Source organism: Limanda limanda, chromosome 20, assembly GCF_963576545.1.
Source record: "Limanda limanda chromosome 20, fLimLim1.1, whole genome shotgun sequence".
Classification (NCBI taxonomy): domain Eukaryota; kingdom Metazoa; phylum Chordata; class Actinopteri; order Pleuronectiformes; family Pleuronectidae; genus Limanda; species Limanda limanda.
Window position 1 is genome coordinate 352,501 of NC_083655.1, and position 17,156 is coordinate 369,656.

The 17,156-nt window shown below is 50.3% G+C and overlaps 1 protein-coding gene across 1 annotated transcript in view; it reads right to left on the minus strand.

The window, feature by feature from the left end:
• Positions 1-17,156, minus strand: part of LOC133027211 (histone-lysine N-methyltransferase 2C-like) — a 51,008-nt gene that overhangs the window by 23,984 nt on the left and 9,868 nt on the right. Inside the window, exons 13-35 of the mRNA XM_061094243.1 lie at positions 11,332-17,150; positions 10,099-11,243; positions 7,880-7,981; positions 7,060-7,182; positions 6,512-6,634; positions 6,336-6,431; positions 6,143-6,247; positions 5,846-6,027; positions 5,567-5,731; positions 5,328-5,437; positions 5,137-5,199; positions 4,551-4,653; positions 4,373-4,473; positions 3,980-4,102; positions 3,633-3,737; positions 3,390-3,514; positions 3,117-3,309; positions 2,907-2,984; positions 2,391-2,426; positions 1,029-1,172; positions 861-893; positions 626-754; positions 183-512 (exon numbers count right to left, since the gene is read on the minus strand). Coding sequence (XP_060950226.1) covers positions 183-512; positions 626-754; positions 861-893; positions 1,029-1,172; positions 2,391-2,426; positions 2,907-2,984; positions 3,117-3,309; positions 3,390-3,514; positions 3,633-3,737; positions 3,980-4,102; positions 4,373-4,473; positions 4,551-4,653; positions 5,137-5,199; positions 5,328-5,437; positions 5,567-5,731; positions 5,846-6,027; positions 6,143-6,247; positions 6,336-6,431; positions 6,512-6,634; positions 7,060-7,182; positions 7,880-7,981; positions 10,099-11,243; positions 11,332-17,150 — 9,533 coding nt within the window. The remainder of the gene's footprint in view (positions 1-182; positions 513-625; positions 755-860; positions 894-1,028; positions 1,173-2,390; positions 2,427-2,906; positions 2,985-3,116; positions 3,310-3,389; positions 3,515-3,632; positions 3,738-3,979; positions 4,103-4,372; positions 4,474-4,550; positions 4,654-5,136; positions 5,200-5,327; positions 5,438-5,566; positions 5,732-5,845; positions 6,028-6,142; positions 6,248-6,335; positions 6,432-6,511; positions 6,635-7,059; positions 7,183-7,879; positions 7,982-10,098; positions 11,244-11,331; positions 17,151-17,156) is intronic.

The following is a 17,156-nucleotide window of genomic DNA, read 5'->3' on the forward strand; positions in this document are numbered from 1 at the left end:
CACACACACACACACACACACACACACACACACACACACACACACACACACACACACACACACACACACACACACACACACACACACACACACACACACAGTAAAGCAGCCATTACTATTTAAATTCTTATTCTTCACACTGAACGGTTTTAACCACTGTGTTTATATACATATAAATATACCAGGATGCTGCTCCCTCAGCTGGGGGAAGTTGGTATTGCAGTAGAGGACCGGGGCGACAGTAGCAAGCTCTCCCAGCGTTTCTTCTTTCTCCCACTTCAACATTCCCCTCTGAGCCGTGGACATCACATCCTGCGTGCTCTCTCCAGCTGGCTGCTGATTGGTTGAGGTCAGCATAGGGGTGGGGCCTGTTGATGCACTGAGGGCAGGTCCTCCTGGGGGGGGCATCCTAAAGCCTGCTGGAGCCTGGGCACCGCTGGTCATCATGGGAGTGTTTTGAAAGTGAGGAGCAGCTCCCATCAGGCCGTTCATCAGCGGCAGAAACGAAGCCGCTGCTCAGAGGCAGAGTTTGTTTGTTACTGTGACGTCACTAGTGATCAGTGTAACACAACTGAAGGACCAACAATAAAATAAATCCAAGACAATCTGTGCGTGGTGTGTGTACCTGGGTGGTGGGTGTGTGTCTTGCTCCCAGCAGCACTGTGTGTGTGTCGGTTTTGCTGTGGTTGGTTGTTGCTGCTGTTTGGACTGAGAACAGCAGTGAACACGTCCTCCACGTCCTTCCCCTCCAGCTCTACACACAAACACACACACACACACACACACACACACACACACACATTAGTTTTCTGTGCTCGTGGACAGTTTGCAGTTCTCAGTTCAGTGTGACTCAGTCTTACCTGGGATTTTGAAGAGTCTGCTGAGGATGGCGCCTGAAACAAAGCAAACACGTTTCTGATCAGGTGCTGATCAATAACTAATCAATACTCTGAAACTGTGTTCATTCACTGGTAGATCTCTTCCAACACAAAATCTCTAAAACTTCTTTGGTTCCACTTAAAACTCACCATCAGTCACCATTTTGTCCAGCTCAGGACTCAAGATAGCATCCAGAGTTTCTTCCTGCATCGCCCTCTGGCCTCGGCCAGCGCTTCCTGTTGGCTCACAGGTCCAAGACGAGTCGTCGGCCATGGAGCTGATGTCCAGTCCAGCTGAGAGACGGACAGAGAGAAGAAGAAGAGTCAGTGTTTCTGGAGCCGAGGAAGAACACCAGAAAGGGTTATCTGGAGAGGAAGAGTCAGTGTTGTCTGGAGGAGAAGAAGAAGAGTCAGTGTTATCTGGAGGAGAAGAAGAAAAGTCAGTGTTATCTGGAGGAGAAGAAGAAGAGTCAGTGTTATCTAGAGGAGAAGGAGAAGAAGAGTCAGAGTTATCTGGAGGAGAAGAAGATGAGTCAGAGTTATCTGGAGGAGAAGAAGAAGAGTCAGTGTTATCTGGAGGAGGAGAAGAAGAGTCAGTGTTATCTGGAGGAGAAGAAGAAGAGTCAGTGTTATCTAGAGGAGAAGAAGAAAAGTCAGTGTTATCTGGAGGAGAAGAAGAAGAGTCAGTGTTATCTGGAGGAGAAGAAGAAGAGTCAGTGTTATCTGGAGTATGAGAAGAAGAGGAGTCAGTGTTATCTGGAGAAGGAGAAGAAGAGTCAGTGTTATCTGGAGGAGAAGAAGAACAGTCAGTGTTAACTGGAGGAGAATAAGAGTCAGTGTTATCTGGAGGAGGAGAAGAAGAGTCAGTGTTATCTGGAGGAGAAGAAGAGTCAGTGTTATCTGCAGAAGAAGAAGAGTCAGTGTTATCTGGAGGAGGAGAATAAGAGTCAGTGTTATCTGGAGGAGGAGAAGAAGAGTCAGTGTTATCTGGAGGAGGAGAAGAAGAGTCAGTGTTATCTGGAGGAGAAGAAGAGTCAGTGTTTCTGGAGCCGAGGAAGAACACCGGACAGGGTTATCTGGAGATGAAGAGTCAGTGTTAACTGGAGGAGAAGAAGAAGAGTCAGTGTTATCTGGAGGAGAAGAAGAAGAGTCAGTGTTATCTAGAGGAGAAGAAGAAGAGTCAGTGTTAACTGCAGAAGAAGAAGAGTCAGTGTTATCTGGAGGAGAAGAAGAGTCAGTGTTATCTGGAGGAGAAGAAGAAGAGTCAGTGTTATCTTCAGAAGAAGAAGAGTCAGTGTTATCTGGAGGAGAAGAAGAGTCAGTGTTATTTGGAGGAGAAGAAGAAGAGTCAGTGTTATCTGGAGGAGGAGAAGAAGAAGAGTCAGTGTTATCTTGAGGAGAAGAAGAAGAGTCAGAGTTATCTGGAGGAGAAGAAGAAGAAGAGTCAGTGTTATCTGGAGGAGGAGAAGAAGAGTCAGTGTTATCTGGAGGAGAAGAGTCATCATGTCTTACCAAACGGAGAGGGGGAGCGCTCTACCTGGAACTGACCTGAAAACAAATACACAAAGTCACTCTCCTTCTTTGTTGGTGTCAGGATTTAGTTGTACGGCAGTGATGGCGCCCTCTGTGGACCAGCTGACAAATATCAAAGACGTTCTTTACTGATCATAAGGATCAGTTTTAAAGTCAAGAAAGTTTGATTGGAGACTATTTAAAAAAATACACAGTAGAATCTAAAACCGTGATCTGTTAATTAAAATAGTTTCTGTTTTGAAATGAGCTGTAACGTGTTGGGAGAGTCATCTCAGCAGCTTCAGGCTCATCACCTGTGGAGAACACTGGGATGTTCCTGTGGGGACTGAAGCTGAGAAACCTGTGTGTGTTAATATCATCTCACTAATTATCTCATCTGCTGGTGTTAGAATCAACTCTGCTGTAAATATTCCACTGAACTCTTGAGTTCAACAAAAGGATGTTTATTAAACATGAGAGGAAACAGCAGGAATGAAGAACTCTGGTGACGTGTACCTGTGGCTCCTGTCGCCAGGATGTGAGGGTCAGTGCTGAGAACATCAGACAGATCCACAAGAGCTTCCTCCGAGAAGGCTGACACACACCCAACACACACACAGACACACACAGACACACACAGACACACAATGAATGAATGAATGAATGAATGAGCCACTGATAAAGACTGAAAAGAGAAAATAACCTTGAAAACAAATAAAAACTCACGCAGTGTTCCTTGTTTATTGTTGGTTGCCATGGCACCACCTAAAACTGTGGTAGGGGAGGGGCCATGTATACCAGGGGCAGGGCTTTTCAGTTTACCCACTGCTGCTCCCAACTGGCCGCCTGCGGTCTCTGGCCCCGCCCTCCTGTCCACCTGCCGGCTCCGGTCCAGAAGATCCCGACCAAAGAACGCTTCCTGGACGAGAGGGAGAGCCAATCAGGACCCTGGGATTTAAATTGTGTGTGTGAGTGTGTCTGTGTGAGTCTGTGCATTACCTGGAGATAAGATGGAAAATCCTCCTCCAGCTTCGTCTTCTTCTTCCTGTACCTCTTCTTCGCCTTCTCCATTGCCTGGTCAGCAGCAGATGCCATCTCCATGACAACATCAGCCCCCAACAGGGCTGATGGGATAAAAACGTTCATCATTAATGTTTTCACTGCGTGTTGTTGTAGTGTTAGTGACATCAAGGTGAACTTGTGATGGAGGCGGGGGCGTGTCCACAGCAGCAGGCGTCTCACCTTCGTCTCGGCTCAAACGCGTCTCTGTTGAACCTTTTCTGCACAGTTTGATTCTGCTGGGACCGGCCTTCCCTCCACGCTGACGCACCATGAACCCCCCGATACCTGGGTCACAGAGACGGAGACGGAGAGATGAAGACAGGAAGCTACGTGAGTTGAACGGTTTTACTTCCTGTTGTTCGTCATGTTCATCGTCAGTTGGAAAACACAACTCCTGGGAATCTATTTCCAACCTATTTCCTGTTTGCCCAGAAAACTGAGACTTTCACCTTTAACCCCAGTTTTCTGTCCAAGGGAAAAACCAGGAGACATCAACACACGTTTACACAAAACGATCAGCTCCTCACCAGGCCTGTACGGTTTCCTCTTCCTCTTGCCGTCGGTAACCTCCGGCTCCTTGGTGACGTCATCGTCGGGAGCATGGTCTCGCTCTGGGCTGGAGTCAGATTTCATCTCACACTCCAAGTCACCTGATGATCACACACACACACACACACATCAACCAGGAAGTCGCTGCACCAGCCTATCACAGACAGACATTCTTGCTGGATTATCTCTTGTGTACCTCAACATCCTCCCGACCAGAGAGAGAGAGAGAGAGACTAAAAACATTAAACCATGACAACTTCCTGTGAGACTCAGAAATCACTTTGCTGTGTCTGATGAACCCGCATCATCTCAGTGACAGTCCCAACAAGTACAAAAAGACATATTTGTGTTTCACGTGAGTGACCTCTGACCTCTGTGATCGAGCTCAGTGGGGTGGTCGGGGTCTGGCGGGGTCTGGAGGACAGAGACACTGTTCTGATTGATGATCCTCAGCTTCAGTTTGGGTTTACACCTGCAGACAGGAAACAGCTGATCAGTGTTATGACTCATCACCAACAACAGCAAAGAAGACCAGGGCCGCGAGTTTACCTGCGATACCGGCGCGGTGACATCAGAGGTTCAACCAGCGACTGGAGGTGAGACAGACCCGACTCCGTGAGACACACTCCGTCCTGAGTGTAGGTCTTTGTTTCTACACACACACACACACACACACACACACACACTTACTGAAACATGATAATAAGCATTTCTTTATAATAATATCAATGAATAGCGTTTACATGGAAAATGAAACATGATTGGGGGCGTCACAGGCAGCAGCCAAAGTCAAAAGCTGCTTCACACAGAAGAGTGAGACTCAGCTCCTCCCCCTGAGCTCCTGTGTAGAGTCTAGATCCAGGAGCAGTGTGACCAGCAGAGGATCCTCCACTGATCCACTGAGGGAGTCACAAATCTGGAGTTTGTGGTGATCAGAGCTGACGAACTGTCAGGTGACGTAAACGTGATCACATGACCTCTGCAGCAGAGGTGACAGGTCACTTCCTGTGTGTGTCTGCCCCCCCCCGGCTGCTCCACCTCTCACCTGAACCATGAGGAGGATCTGATGCAAACTCTGTGACAATTATCCTGATTTGCCTGCAAATGTAGAAAGGGATGGAGCAGCGTTCCTCACCTGGTTCTTTCACCCGGGAGACGATCTGAGCCACGAAGGGAGAATCAAAACTGTCTGAGCACCCTGACACACACCCACACCCACACACACACACACACACACACACACACACACACACACACAGTGTTAGGCATACACATTGTGAGTTTCAATGAAGAACTTCAACTCAGATTTGAGACGTGTGTGTTTACCTAACGAGCTGCGACCATGTGACCTGCACAGCGAACAGTCGAAACCTTCATCAGCAGCGACCTCCACCTCTTCATCAGTGGTCAGACCCTGACACACAGCATGGACCCACCTGTGCAAATGATTTACATGTTGTGGGTTATTTAGTCTCCACCCACACTGATACATTTTTATTTGAAACTCATCACTGTCACTATGGTTACGCCTGGCACACAGCTGTTACACCATGAGTGAGTGCTACCTGTCACATTGCTGACACTGCAGTATGAGGTCCTCCTGTGTGTAGTGTCTCTGACAGAGTGGACAGCGGCTCAGACTGGAACATGGTCCACAGCGACTGTAGTTACTCTGCCAATCACAGTGCAGCCCAGGGGAGGCGGAGCCACACTGAACACACCACACACACCTGAGGAGGAAACACAGCACACTGTTAGAGAGAAGACCAGACACACAGACAGGAGAGGGACAGGAGACGGGTGGACAGACAGACGTCAGACAGACGACGGACAGTTGAACGCACCACTTGCACTTCCAGGCTCCTTTAGGGACCGTGAGGAGGGGCGGGTCCAGGCAGTAGGTGTGATAGCTGATGTCACAGTCGTCACAAAGCAACAGTCGTGCAGGGTCGCTGGCCTCACCGCACGCCTCACACACCGTGCACTCCAGACAGCGCCACCCTTTGGTCAGGACCACCCGTGTAATCTGAACAAAGAGTAATCTGATTACAGACTTTCTAGAGAAACAACTGGTATTTAAATAAATCAATCCCTGATGAGTATTGATTGATGAACAGTAATGAGTGTGTGAGTGTACTGACCTTGACGTTGACACAGTAGGGATGATAACACTGTCCACACTGGGAGCAGGACAACAGTCTGCCTTCAGCACCCTGACCAAAACTACCACACACCACACACATGTCCTGTCCCCACACACACACACACAAACACGTCAGATTGTTCCATGTTTTCCTTTTGAAAGTATCACACGTTGATTCCAGGTGAGGTTACCTGTCTGAGGGTGAAGTGGTCGGCGGTAGAGAACATCACCACCGTGTTGTGCATGGAGTTCTCCTCCTCCTCCTTCGGCTGGAACGGTTCCACGTACTGACACACAGAGAACTGTCATCATTATCTGCTCAGATGTTAGACTGTGTGTGTGTGTGTGTGTGTGAGTGTGTTCTTACTCCTGGTGACACAGTCAGACTGTCCTGAGTCTTCAGTCTGCTCCTTCCTCTTCCTCCTCCTCTTCCTCCTCCGACACCTCCTGCTCTGGACCTCCTCCTGCCTGGAAACCCTGAGCCACGCCCCTGAGTAACATCAAGACATTGAAATCATTCATTTACCAGACATGTGACGTTCTTGAAAAATAACTTTTGTCTTTCAAAGCCGTTCCAAGCAGTTCCCAAATATCCTAAATTGACTTTAGTTCCCAAATTGATTTCACAGCACAGCCTCTGCTGTGAGGCTCATGTAAAGCCTGATGCTACGCCCCCTGGTGGTTCTGGGGGGAGGTGTAATGAACCATAACAGTTTGTTTCTCATGACCTGAGTCACACAAACACATGAAACTAATCAAATTTCAGTAAACGTGAACGATCACACACATTTAGTGGGCAGGTGTTAGCTCTGGCAGACTGACAGAACGAGTGCAATTGTTTTTCACACCCTTACATCCCAGATGGGGGGTATGAGTCATATATAAGCCTATCAGAATTGGAGTGTGTTTCTTTACCAGTCTCATGCTCCAGATGGGGGAGTCCGGTGTTTGTGGCTTAGGGCTGTCCCACCCTCCCTCCCCCGTGGAGTCCTGGGAGGATGAGGGGGGGCTCACCCCTCTGCGACTACTCCAGGAACCCTGAATTAGGGAGGAGGAGGATGGTTGAAGTGAAGGAGACCAAAGAAAAAAGGAGAGGGAGATAAAATGCAGTTACATGAATGCAATCAAACAGTCACAAAACCAAACATCCTCTGAGGAGGACCAAGGTCTTCAGAGACCCCCGAGATCCTGTGAGCTCCTGGATGGAGAGCGTGCTGATGTTCTGCACGTGTGTGTGGTGCACCGGATGCTCAGCGGTGGACAGGAGAGTCTTCAGAGGAGCAGCGGCTGCCCACGCCCCTTTCTGCAGGACTCAGGTCTCGCTGCTTTTATACTATCCACCTTTTGGATTGCTGCTAAATTTCGTAAACTGTGGAAGGACAATACAGGATTCTATTCTATTCTTTTATTCTGGATGTTTGTTTTCCTCTTATGTTTATTATAATACAGTTTGAATCCTCCTTGTGGAATATGAGTCAAACATATGCTAGTCAAACTGTCCATGTTTGTAATTGGTCATATGCCGTAAACCCCGCCCCTTTTACGTGTACGCGCTCAGATCTTGACAAAAGCTCGAGTAAACTTAACGAGTTGATAACCAGCGTCATGTGACCACTTAGCCTGACTGTGATTGTAAGGTTCAATCGAGCCAGATAGATATCCTGGACATGTTGAGCTCGCTTCACGTACACGTCACTGGTCCCAGTTCAGGAGCATGGGGTCAAAGGTCACATACCTGTTTGACCCTGGCTCGACCGGGGGAGAACTTCCTCTTGGAGATGGCCGGTTTCCCCATGCCGATTTTAGGAGTCAAGGGGAGCACAGTCATCTGAGGAAACTGAGGTGAACAAATGAAGAAAAAAAGCACAAGGTCAGCTAGAAGGAGGAGGACACAGGAAGGAGACGTCAGTAGGAGGAGGACACAGGAAGGAGACGTCAGTAGGAGGAGGACACAGGAAGGAGACGTCAGTAGGAGGAGGACACAGGAAGGAGATGTCAGTAGGAGGAGGACACAGGAAGGAGACGTCAGTAGGAGGAGGAAACAGGAAGGAGATGTCAGTAGGAGGAGGACACAGGAAGGAGACGTCAGTAGGAGGAGGAAACAGGAAGGAGATGTCAGTAGGAGGAGGACACAGAAGGAGACGTCAGTAGGAGGAGGACACAGCAAGGAGACGTCAGTAGGAGGAGGACACAGGAAGGAGACGTCAGTAGGAGGAGGACACAGCAAGGAGACGTCAGTAGGAGGAGGACACAGGAAGGAGACGTCAGTAGGAGGAGGACACAGGAAGGAGATGTCAGTAGGAGGAGGACACAGCAAGGAGACGTCAGTAGGAGGAGGACACAGAAGGAGACGTCAGTAGGAGGAGGAAACAGGAAGGAGACGTCAGTAGGAGGAGGACAAAGGAAGGAGATGTCAGTAGGAGGAGGACACAGGAAGGAGATGTCAGTAGGAGGAGGACACAGGAAGGAGACGTCAGTAGGAGGAGGACACAGGAAGGAGACGTCAGTAGGAGGAGGACACAGGAAGGAGACGTCAGTAGGAGGAGGACACAGGAAGGAGATGTAAGTAGGAGGAGGACACAGAAGGAGATGTCAGTAGGAGGAGGACACAGAAGGAGACGTCAGTAGGAGGAGGAAACAGGAAGGAGACGTCAGTAGGAGGAGGACACAGAAGGAGATGTCAGTAGGAGGAGGACACAGGAAGGAGATGTCAGTAGGAGGAGGACACAGGAAGGAGATCTCAGTAGGAGGAGGACACAGGAAGGAGATGTCAGTAGGAGGAGGACACAGAAGGAGACGTCAGTAGGAGGAGGACACAGCAAGGAGACGTCAGTAGGAGGAGGACACAGGAAGGAGACGTCAGTAGGAGGAGGACACAGCAAGGAGACGTCAGTAGGAGGAGGACACAGGAAGGAGACGTCAGTAGGAGGAGGACACAGGAAGGAGATGTCAGTAGGAGGAGGACACAGCAAGGAGACGTCAGTAGGAGGAGGACACAGGAAGGAGACGTCAGTAGGAGGAGGACACAGAAGGAGACGTCAGTAGGAGGAGGACACAGGAAGGAGACGTCAGTAGGAGGAGGACACAGGAAGGAGATGTCAGTAGGAGGAGGACACAGGAAGGAGATGTCAGTAGGAGGAGGACACAGGAAGGAGATGTCAGTAGGAGGAGGACACAGGAAGGAGACGTCAGTAGGAGGAGGACACAGGAAGGAGACGTCAGTAGGAGGAGGACACAGGAAGGAGATGTCAGTAGGAGGAGGACACAGGAAGGAGACGTCAGTAGGAGGAGGAAACAGGAAGGAGACGTCAGTAGGAGGAGGACACAGAAGGAGATGTCAGTAGGAGGAGGACACAGGAAGGAGACGTCAGTAGGAGGAGGACACAGAAGGAGATGTCAGTAGGAGGAGGACACAGAAGGAGACGTCAGTAGGAGGAGGAAACAGGAAGGAGATGTCAGTAGGAGGAGGAAACAGGAAGGAGACGTCAGTAGGAGGAGGACACAGAAGGAGATGTCAGTAGGAGGAGGACACAGGAAGGAGACGTCAGTAGGAGGAGGACACAGGAAGGAGATGTCAGTAGGAGGAGGACACAGGAAGGAGATCTCAGTAGGAGGAGGACACAGGAAGGAGATCTCAGTAGGAGGAGGACACAGAAGGAGATGTCAGTAGGAGGAGGACACAGGAAGGAGATCTCAGTAGGAGGAGGACACAGAAGGAGATGTCAGTAGGAGGAGGACACAGAAGGAGACGTCAGTAGGAGGAGGACACAGAAGGAGATGTCAGTAGGAGGAGGACACAGGAAGGAGATGTCAGTAGGAGGAGGACACAGGAAGGAGATGTCAGTAGGAGGAGGACACAGGAAGGAGATGTCAGTAGGAGGAGGACACAGGAAGGAGATGTCAGAAGGAGGAGGACACAGGAAGGAGATGGTGACCAGCATGTGTAACAGTTACCTTGGACAGAGGTGGAGACTCTCTGGCAGAGGGGGGGGACCTGAGATGAGGTGAGGGCGGGGAGAGCGGAGGGGGGGTGAGGAGAGCTCTGGTGGGGGAGGTTTCGGGGGAGGCCTCAGTAGAGAAGGGAGACTGTCTCAGACGGATGGAGAGGTCATCTAAAGGTCTGGAGGAGGAGGGAGGAAACCTGAGAGTCCGACCCTTTCCCCAACGGGGGAGGGGAGGCGGGCTGGGGGAGGAGAGGTGTAGGAGGGAGGGGGGGGGAGTCGTTGAGGTCATCAGCTCCATCACCTCCTTGTCAAAGGAGGAGTCCAGCTCCAGCACAGGGCTCAATGGCTCCTCCTCTTCCACATCTGATTGGTCCACTAGCTTTGCGCCCTCCCTCTCCTCTTGATCAATGCTATCTATATCTCCCTCTTCTTCCTCCTCCTCCTCCTCCTCAACCGGCCACTCCCTCATTGGTCGTTGCCCAGCAACCACCTCAGGAGCAACGGTCCGGTCTGATGCAGGCTGTGGCTCCTCCTCCCTCAGGAAAGGCTCAGCAAGTGGCTGGTGCTCATCTTTGGTGGGTTCTGTTGCCGCAGCAACAGGTTCTTGGCTCTGGGTTTGACTGGAATCTCTTCTGTTCTCAAGCCCCGCCTCTGCTGCTGTCCCTGTCCCTTCTCCTCTTTGATTGGTTTGCTGGCCTTTCTGGGGGAGGTCCTCCAGGGGAAGAGATGGAGGACATGGAGTGTGGGGGGAGCAGGAGGAGGGTAAGGCAGTGCTGGGAGGGGAGGCCCTCAGAGGCCCAGCTCTAGAAGGAGAACGTTGTGGTAGGAGGGGTGAGACAGAGTGTGGCAGACGAGGAGTGGGGGGAGGAGGAGCCGGCTGAGGGAGTAAGGGGGAGGAGACAGCAGTGTTAGAAGGAAACTGCTCCAGATCATCTTCTTCCTCTGATGTCTCAACAGGCTCCTCCTCTTCTTGTCTCTCCTTTATCTGATGAAACACCACCTCCTCCACTTCCTTCACCTCCTCCATCTCTTCCACCTCCTTCACTTCACCCACTTCTTCCTTCACTTCGGCCACCTCCTCTTGCTCTGGAGCTTCACTGTCTATCTCCTCCTTTTCAGTCTTTTTCTCCACCTCCTGCTCAACCATGCTGATGTCTGAAGAAACAAAAACACGTATAAACTCAGCACTTTTCAGATGATTCAACAAACACTGACACACGCACACTTCTTTAGTGAAACTCACCCTCAGTAGTTGCAGAATTCCTCTCTGTTTCTGTGCCTTGCTCGGGGCTGGAACCAGACCAAACTTCCCGGCTTCCAGGACCAGCATCAGACTGAACAGGGCTAACAGGACCAGGGCTTTGTTCACACTGCACAGGACTAGCACGATTAGGGCTAACCAGAGTGGGACCAGAGCTAGCCACACTACTCATTGTGGCATCAGGAACAGGACTGGACCTAATTTCTGGCTGCACAGGGCTGACAGGACCAGGACTTGGGCAGTTTGGTGTATAACCTAGATCCATGGGACCCCAAACAGGACTTTTAGCTAGGCTACTTTGAACAGAGTTGTCTTGAGTGTGTGGCACGGGGGGTGAACATGTCTGAGCAGGACTGAACTGTGAGGGGACAGCGAGTGGGGGACTAGCAGGGGTTTCACTCGTGTGACTAGTGCTAGGCATTACAGTGTTATCCTGAGTGGGGCTAGAAGAGACAGGACTAGAATGGCTGACACGAGCCTGAATTGAAGTAACATCTACAGAGGGGGGCGCTCCTTGATACAAGGGCCTTACCAAGGCAGTATTTTGTTGGTTTTCAGGAGCTGACCTGTCAGGGTCTGGGTGTTGACTAACTGGGAACCGGCCAACCTGGCTCAGACTAGCCTGGTTGAAGCTAGCAGCAGGTAAATCATCAAGTAAGAAACTGGAAGGTTCTGGACTCATCTGCATGCTTCTGTCTGAAGACACATGAACAGGATCAAGGTGAGCTGCACTCGGAAGAACAGAGCTCTGCATTATAGAACTGGCCAAGGTGTCCATATCAGGATTTGAGCCAACAATAGAGGGGCTCAGATGTGCCGTAAGGCCAGAAGTGGCTCCAGTGTCGAGAGATGGGCTATAATGTGGGCTACCTGCAGGGCGAAGATGGGTTTCACTGGCCTGAGCTTGCCTGTGAGGTGGGCTAACACAAGCAACAATTAATGAGGGACTCTGTCTTTTGAGAGGACCTGAGTGGACACAATTAGAGGTGCTCTGTGTGTGAATAGGACTAGCTTGACCAGCAGGACTAGACCTAGGTGGACTGTGGATGACGCCAACATCTATTATGCTAGCCAGGTGAGGACCTGTCTGGCCACTGCAGTCTGAGGTAATGTTGCTCAGACTTTGGCTAACAGAGTCAGCAGCTGGGCTAGTACCAGTCAGCAAACAGTGTGGAGGACTAAAGCTAGCAGGAGTTGTCTGTGAAGAATTGCAGCTAGACTGGACATGTAAGGGACTTAACTGAAAAGGATGTGTGGGTCTTTGGCTCATCTGATTTTGTGTGAGCTTCAAACAACTCCCCACAGTGAGCCTCGCTCTCTCCGAAGCATCAATGGTGTCCATCAGACTGTAGCTACTGGGAGTGTCTGCGTGGACTGGGTCAGCATTAGTAGCATTTGTTTGAGCTTGACTGCTGGGCGTGGAGTTAGGATAACCAGTTTCTGACTGAATAAGTAGAGTTGGTTGGTTGACGGCTACTTCAATCTCTTCATCCTGACAAGAGGGGGGGTGGACGGGTCCAGCCAATATGGCTGAGGGGTTACTCTCGGAAGCTAAAGGGCTTACGTGGGCAGGGCTTGTCTCAGTTTGCATGGAGCAAGCACAAGCCTGAAGAGAGTTGGCAGGACTAGTAGGCATTTCACTGGTATGTGTAGGGCTAGCACTAGCTTGGCATGTACTAGCTTGGATATGTATGGGGCTAGCTTTACCTTCCATGCAGCCTGGGAGTCTGTCATGAGAAGGCCTCTGATGCATGTGGCTAGCTAGGTGAGGATTTTCCTCAGTTTCATTAGCACAAGGTGAGAAAGTTAGGCTACTGTGTTCCGCTGAAGTGCTAATGTGAACAAGGCTTTCTGGTGCAGGGACATGGCTTGGGCTGGACTGGTCAGGGCTATGCATGCTACTTGGAACAGGGCTAAGCTGGTTTGGAAGTTGGCCATTAGGGAAAGCAGTGGACAGTTCATATGAGCTTCTTTCAGGTGTTAGGCCATTAACGTTTGAACTTAGCTGGGTAGGGCTATGGTCCAAAGACTTAAATCCTTTGTCATTGGTTTCAGTGGATTCCTCAGTGATTCTTGACTGTGCAGTAAGCCGAGAGGGAAGCAGGTTAAGCTGGAACGGACTAAGAGGCAGAACAGAGTGTGCTTTAACTGGGCTAGCAGGCTGTGACAGACTACACTGTGTGGGTCTAAGTGGGGACAGTGATGGGCTACAAGGAGCTGAAATGGACCTCAACGATGCATGTTGTATACCTGTCTGGGTCAACCTACAGTAGACTGGTGAATGGTCCTGGTTCAGTGTAGAAATGTCCCGTGAAGTCCCACATCGCAGGTGAGTAGAGTTGCATAATCCTGGGCTTTCCTGGTCCAGTGTAGATTCAGCATCCTGTATGGGACTATGTGGAGTTGAGGTGCCAATTTGTGCAGGACTATGTGACGTAGAACTATGCCATCTTTGAGGGGAACTGTGCTGAGGCGGGTTGATGATGTTTGTAGGACTACACGGTCTATCATGTGTCTGTATGGTGATGTCCTGTGTGGGAATCTGAAGTGGATGGCTGTACTGTGGAGAACTATGCCCTTCCTGGGTCTGACTGTTTGGTGGAGGGCTGTGGGTAAGGCCACAAGGAAGGGGACTACCCTGTGTTGGACTCCAGTGGGACTCTGTGGCTGTAAGCGGCTCCTCAGTGGAATTCTGGGTAGGGCTAGTGGAGGTGCAACTCTGCTGTCGAGGACTATCCTGAGCCATGGTAGACGTCATATGGGTAGGGCTTTGTTGCAGTTGAACAGGACCAGGGGGGGGTTGTGTAGTTCCTTTATGAAGTTCTGTTGGACCGCAATAAGCATGTGTAGGGCTATGTTGAAGCAATGCTGTGCTACAGGGAGACAGGGTTCGTCTTTCTTGGAGTTCTGCTGGTTGCAACTGTGGCGAAGGTTTTGCAGTATCATGGCCAAATGGCAACAGCCTTGTTTCAAGCTCTATTGCCCCAGGGTGAGAGGGTGGTTCAATTACTTGGGGGTCTGTTTGATTAGAATGAGAGGAAGTGGGAATTTCTAGGGAATTTCTTGGATGAGTAGGTGCAGGATTTTCTTGAAGCTCTGAAGGATCAGGGTGAACGGGTGCAGACCTTTCTTGAAGCTCTGAAGGATCAGGGTGAACAGGTGCATGACTTTCTTGGAGCTCTGAAGGATCAGGGTGAAAAGGTGCAGAACTTTCTTGAAGCTCTGAAGGATCAGGGTGAACAGGTGCAGGACTTTCTTGGAGCTCTGAAGGATCAGGGTGAAAAGGTGCAGAACTTTCTTGGAGCTCTGAAGGATCAGGGTTAGCAGGTGCAGGACTTTCTTGAAGCTCTGAAGGATCAGGGTGAACAGGTGCAGGACTTTCTTGGAGCTCTGAAGGATCAGGGTGAAAAGGTGCAGAACTTTCTTGAAGCTCTGAAGGATCAGGGTGAAAAGGTGCAGGACTTTCTTGAAGCTCTGAAGGATCAGGGTGAACAGGTGCAGGACTTTCTTGGAGCTCTGAAGGATCACGGTTAGCAGGTGCAGGACTTTCTTGAAGCTCTGAAGGATCAGGGTGAACAGGTGCCGGACTTTCTTGAAGCTCTGAAGGATCAGGGTGAACAGGTGCAGGACTTTCTTGAAGCTCTGAAGGATCAGGGTGAACAGGTGCAGGACTTTCTTGAAGCTCTGAAGGATCAGGGTGAACAGGTGCAGAACTTTCTTGGAGCTCTGAAGGACCAGGGTGAACAGGCGCAGGACTTTCTTGAAGCTCTGAAGGATCAGGGTGAACAGGTGCAGGACTTTCTTGAAGCTCTGAAGGATCAGGGTGAACAGGTGCAGAACTTTCTTGGAGCTCTGAAGGATCAGGGTGAACAGGCGCAGGACTTTCTTGAAGCTCTGAAGGATCAGGGTGAACAGGTGCAGGACTTTCTTGGAGCTCTAAAGGATCAGGGTTAGTAGGTGCAGGACTTTCTTGAAGCTTTGAAGGATCAGGGTGAACAGGTGCAGGACTTTCTTGGAGCTCTAAAGGATCAGGGTTAGTAGGTGCAGGACTTTCTTGAAGCTCTGAAGGATCAGGGTGAGCAGGTGCAGGACTTTCTTGAAGCTCTGAAGGATCAGAGTGAACAGGTGCTGGACTTTCTTGGAGCTCTGAAGGATCAGGGTTAGTAGGTGCAGGACTTTCTTGAAGCTCTGAAGGATCAGGGTTGGCAGGTGCAGGACTTTCTTGAAGCTCTGAAGTATCAGGGTTGGCAGGTTCAGGACTTTCTTGTAGCTCTGAAGGATCAGCGTTAACAGGTGCAGGACTTTCTTGAAGCTCTGAAGGATCACGGTGAACAGGTGCAGGACTTGCTTGGAGTTCTGAAGGATCAGGGTTGGCAGGTTCAGGACTTTCTTGTAGCTCTGAAGGATCAGGGTTAACAGGTACAGGACTTTCTTGAAGCTCTGAAGGATCAGGGTTAGCAGGTGCAGGACTTTCTTGAAGCTCTGAAGGATCAGGGTTAACAGGTGCTGGACTTTCTTGGAGCTCTGAAGGATCAGGGTGAACAGGTACAGGACTTTCTTGAAGCTCTGAAGGATCAGGGTTAGCAGGTGCAGGACTTTCTTGAAGCTCTGAAGGATCAGGGTTAACAGGTGCTGGACTTTCTTGGAGCTCTGAAGGATCAGGGATAACAGGTGCAGGACTTTCTTGGAGCTCTGAAGGATCAGGGTTAACAGGTGCAGGACTTTCTTGAAGCTCTGAAGGATCAGGGTGAACAGGTGCAGGACTTTCTTGGAGCTCTGAAGGATCAGGGTGAGCAGGTGCAGGACTTTCTTGGAGCTCTGAAGGATCAGGGTGAGCAGGTGCAGGACTTTCTTGGAGCTCTGAAGTATCAGGGTTAGCAGGTACAGAACTTTTTTGGAGCTCTGAAGGATCAGGGTGAGCAGGTTCAGGACTTTCTTGGAGCTCTGATGGATCAAGGAGAGATGGAGCAGGACTCTGTTGGATATCTAGTGGATCCGGGTGGGTAGGGGTAGGACTTTTTTTGAGCACTGAAGGATCAGGGTGAACAGGAGCAGGACTTTCTTGAAGCTCTGAAGGATCAGGGTGAACAGGTGCAGAACTTTCTTCCAGTTCTGAAGGATCAGGGTGAACAGGTGCAGGACTTTCTTTGAGTACTGAAGGATCAGGGTGAACAGGTGCAGGACTTTCTTGGAGCTCTGAAGGATCAGGGTGAACAGATGCAGGACTTTCTTCGAGTTCTGATGGATCAAGGAGAGATGGAGCAGGACTCTGTTGTATATCTAGTGGTTCCGGGTGGGTAGGTGTAGGACTTTGTTTGAGCTCTGAAGGATCAGGATGAGTAGGGGAAATACTTTCTCGAAGTGCTAATGGATCACGGAGAGATGGAGCAGGACTCTGTTGTATACCTGGTGGATCAGGTTGATCAAGTTCAGGACTTTCTTGGAGCTCTGATGAATGTTGATTAGTAGGTGAAGGACTTTCCAGTGCTGATGGATCAGGACGAGATGGTGTAAGACTTTGCAGTAATGGTGTGCACATGGATTTGGTAGGACTCTGTGGTGGTTCTAAGCAGTCGAGCTGGACTGGGCTATGAGAGGAAGGACTCATGGGTGGATCCTGATTGCTGATTGTTGGCTGGGAAATGCTAAAAGGTGAAGCCTGTGTGGAACTGATTGGCAGGGCTGGAGTGAGACTGTGTGGGATTATATCCTCCTCCTGATGCCTGCAGGTGGAGCAGATGTAACTTTCAGACCCTGCCCTGCCCTCCCCAGTCTGGACTATACACGCTGTATGGACACACCTGTCA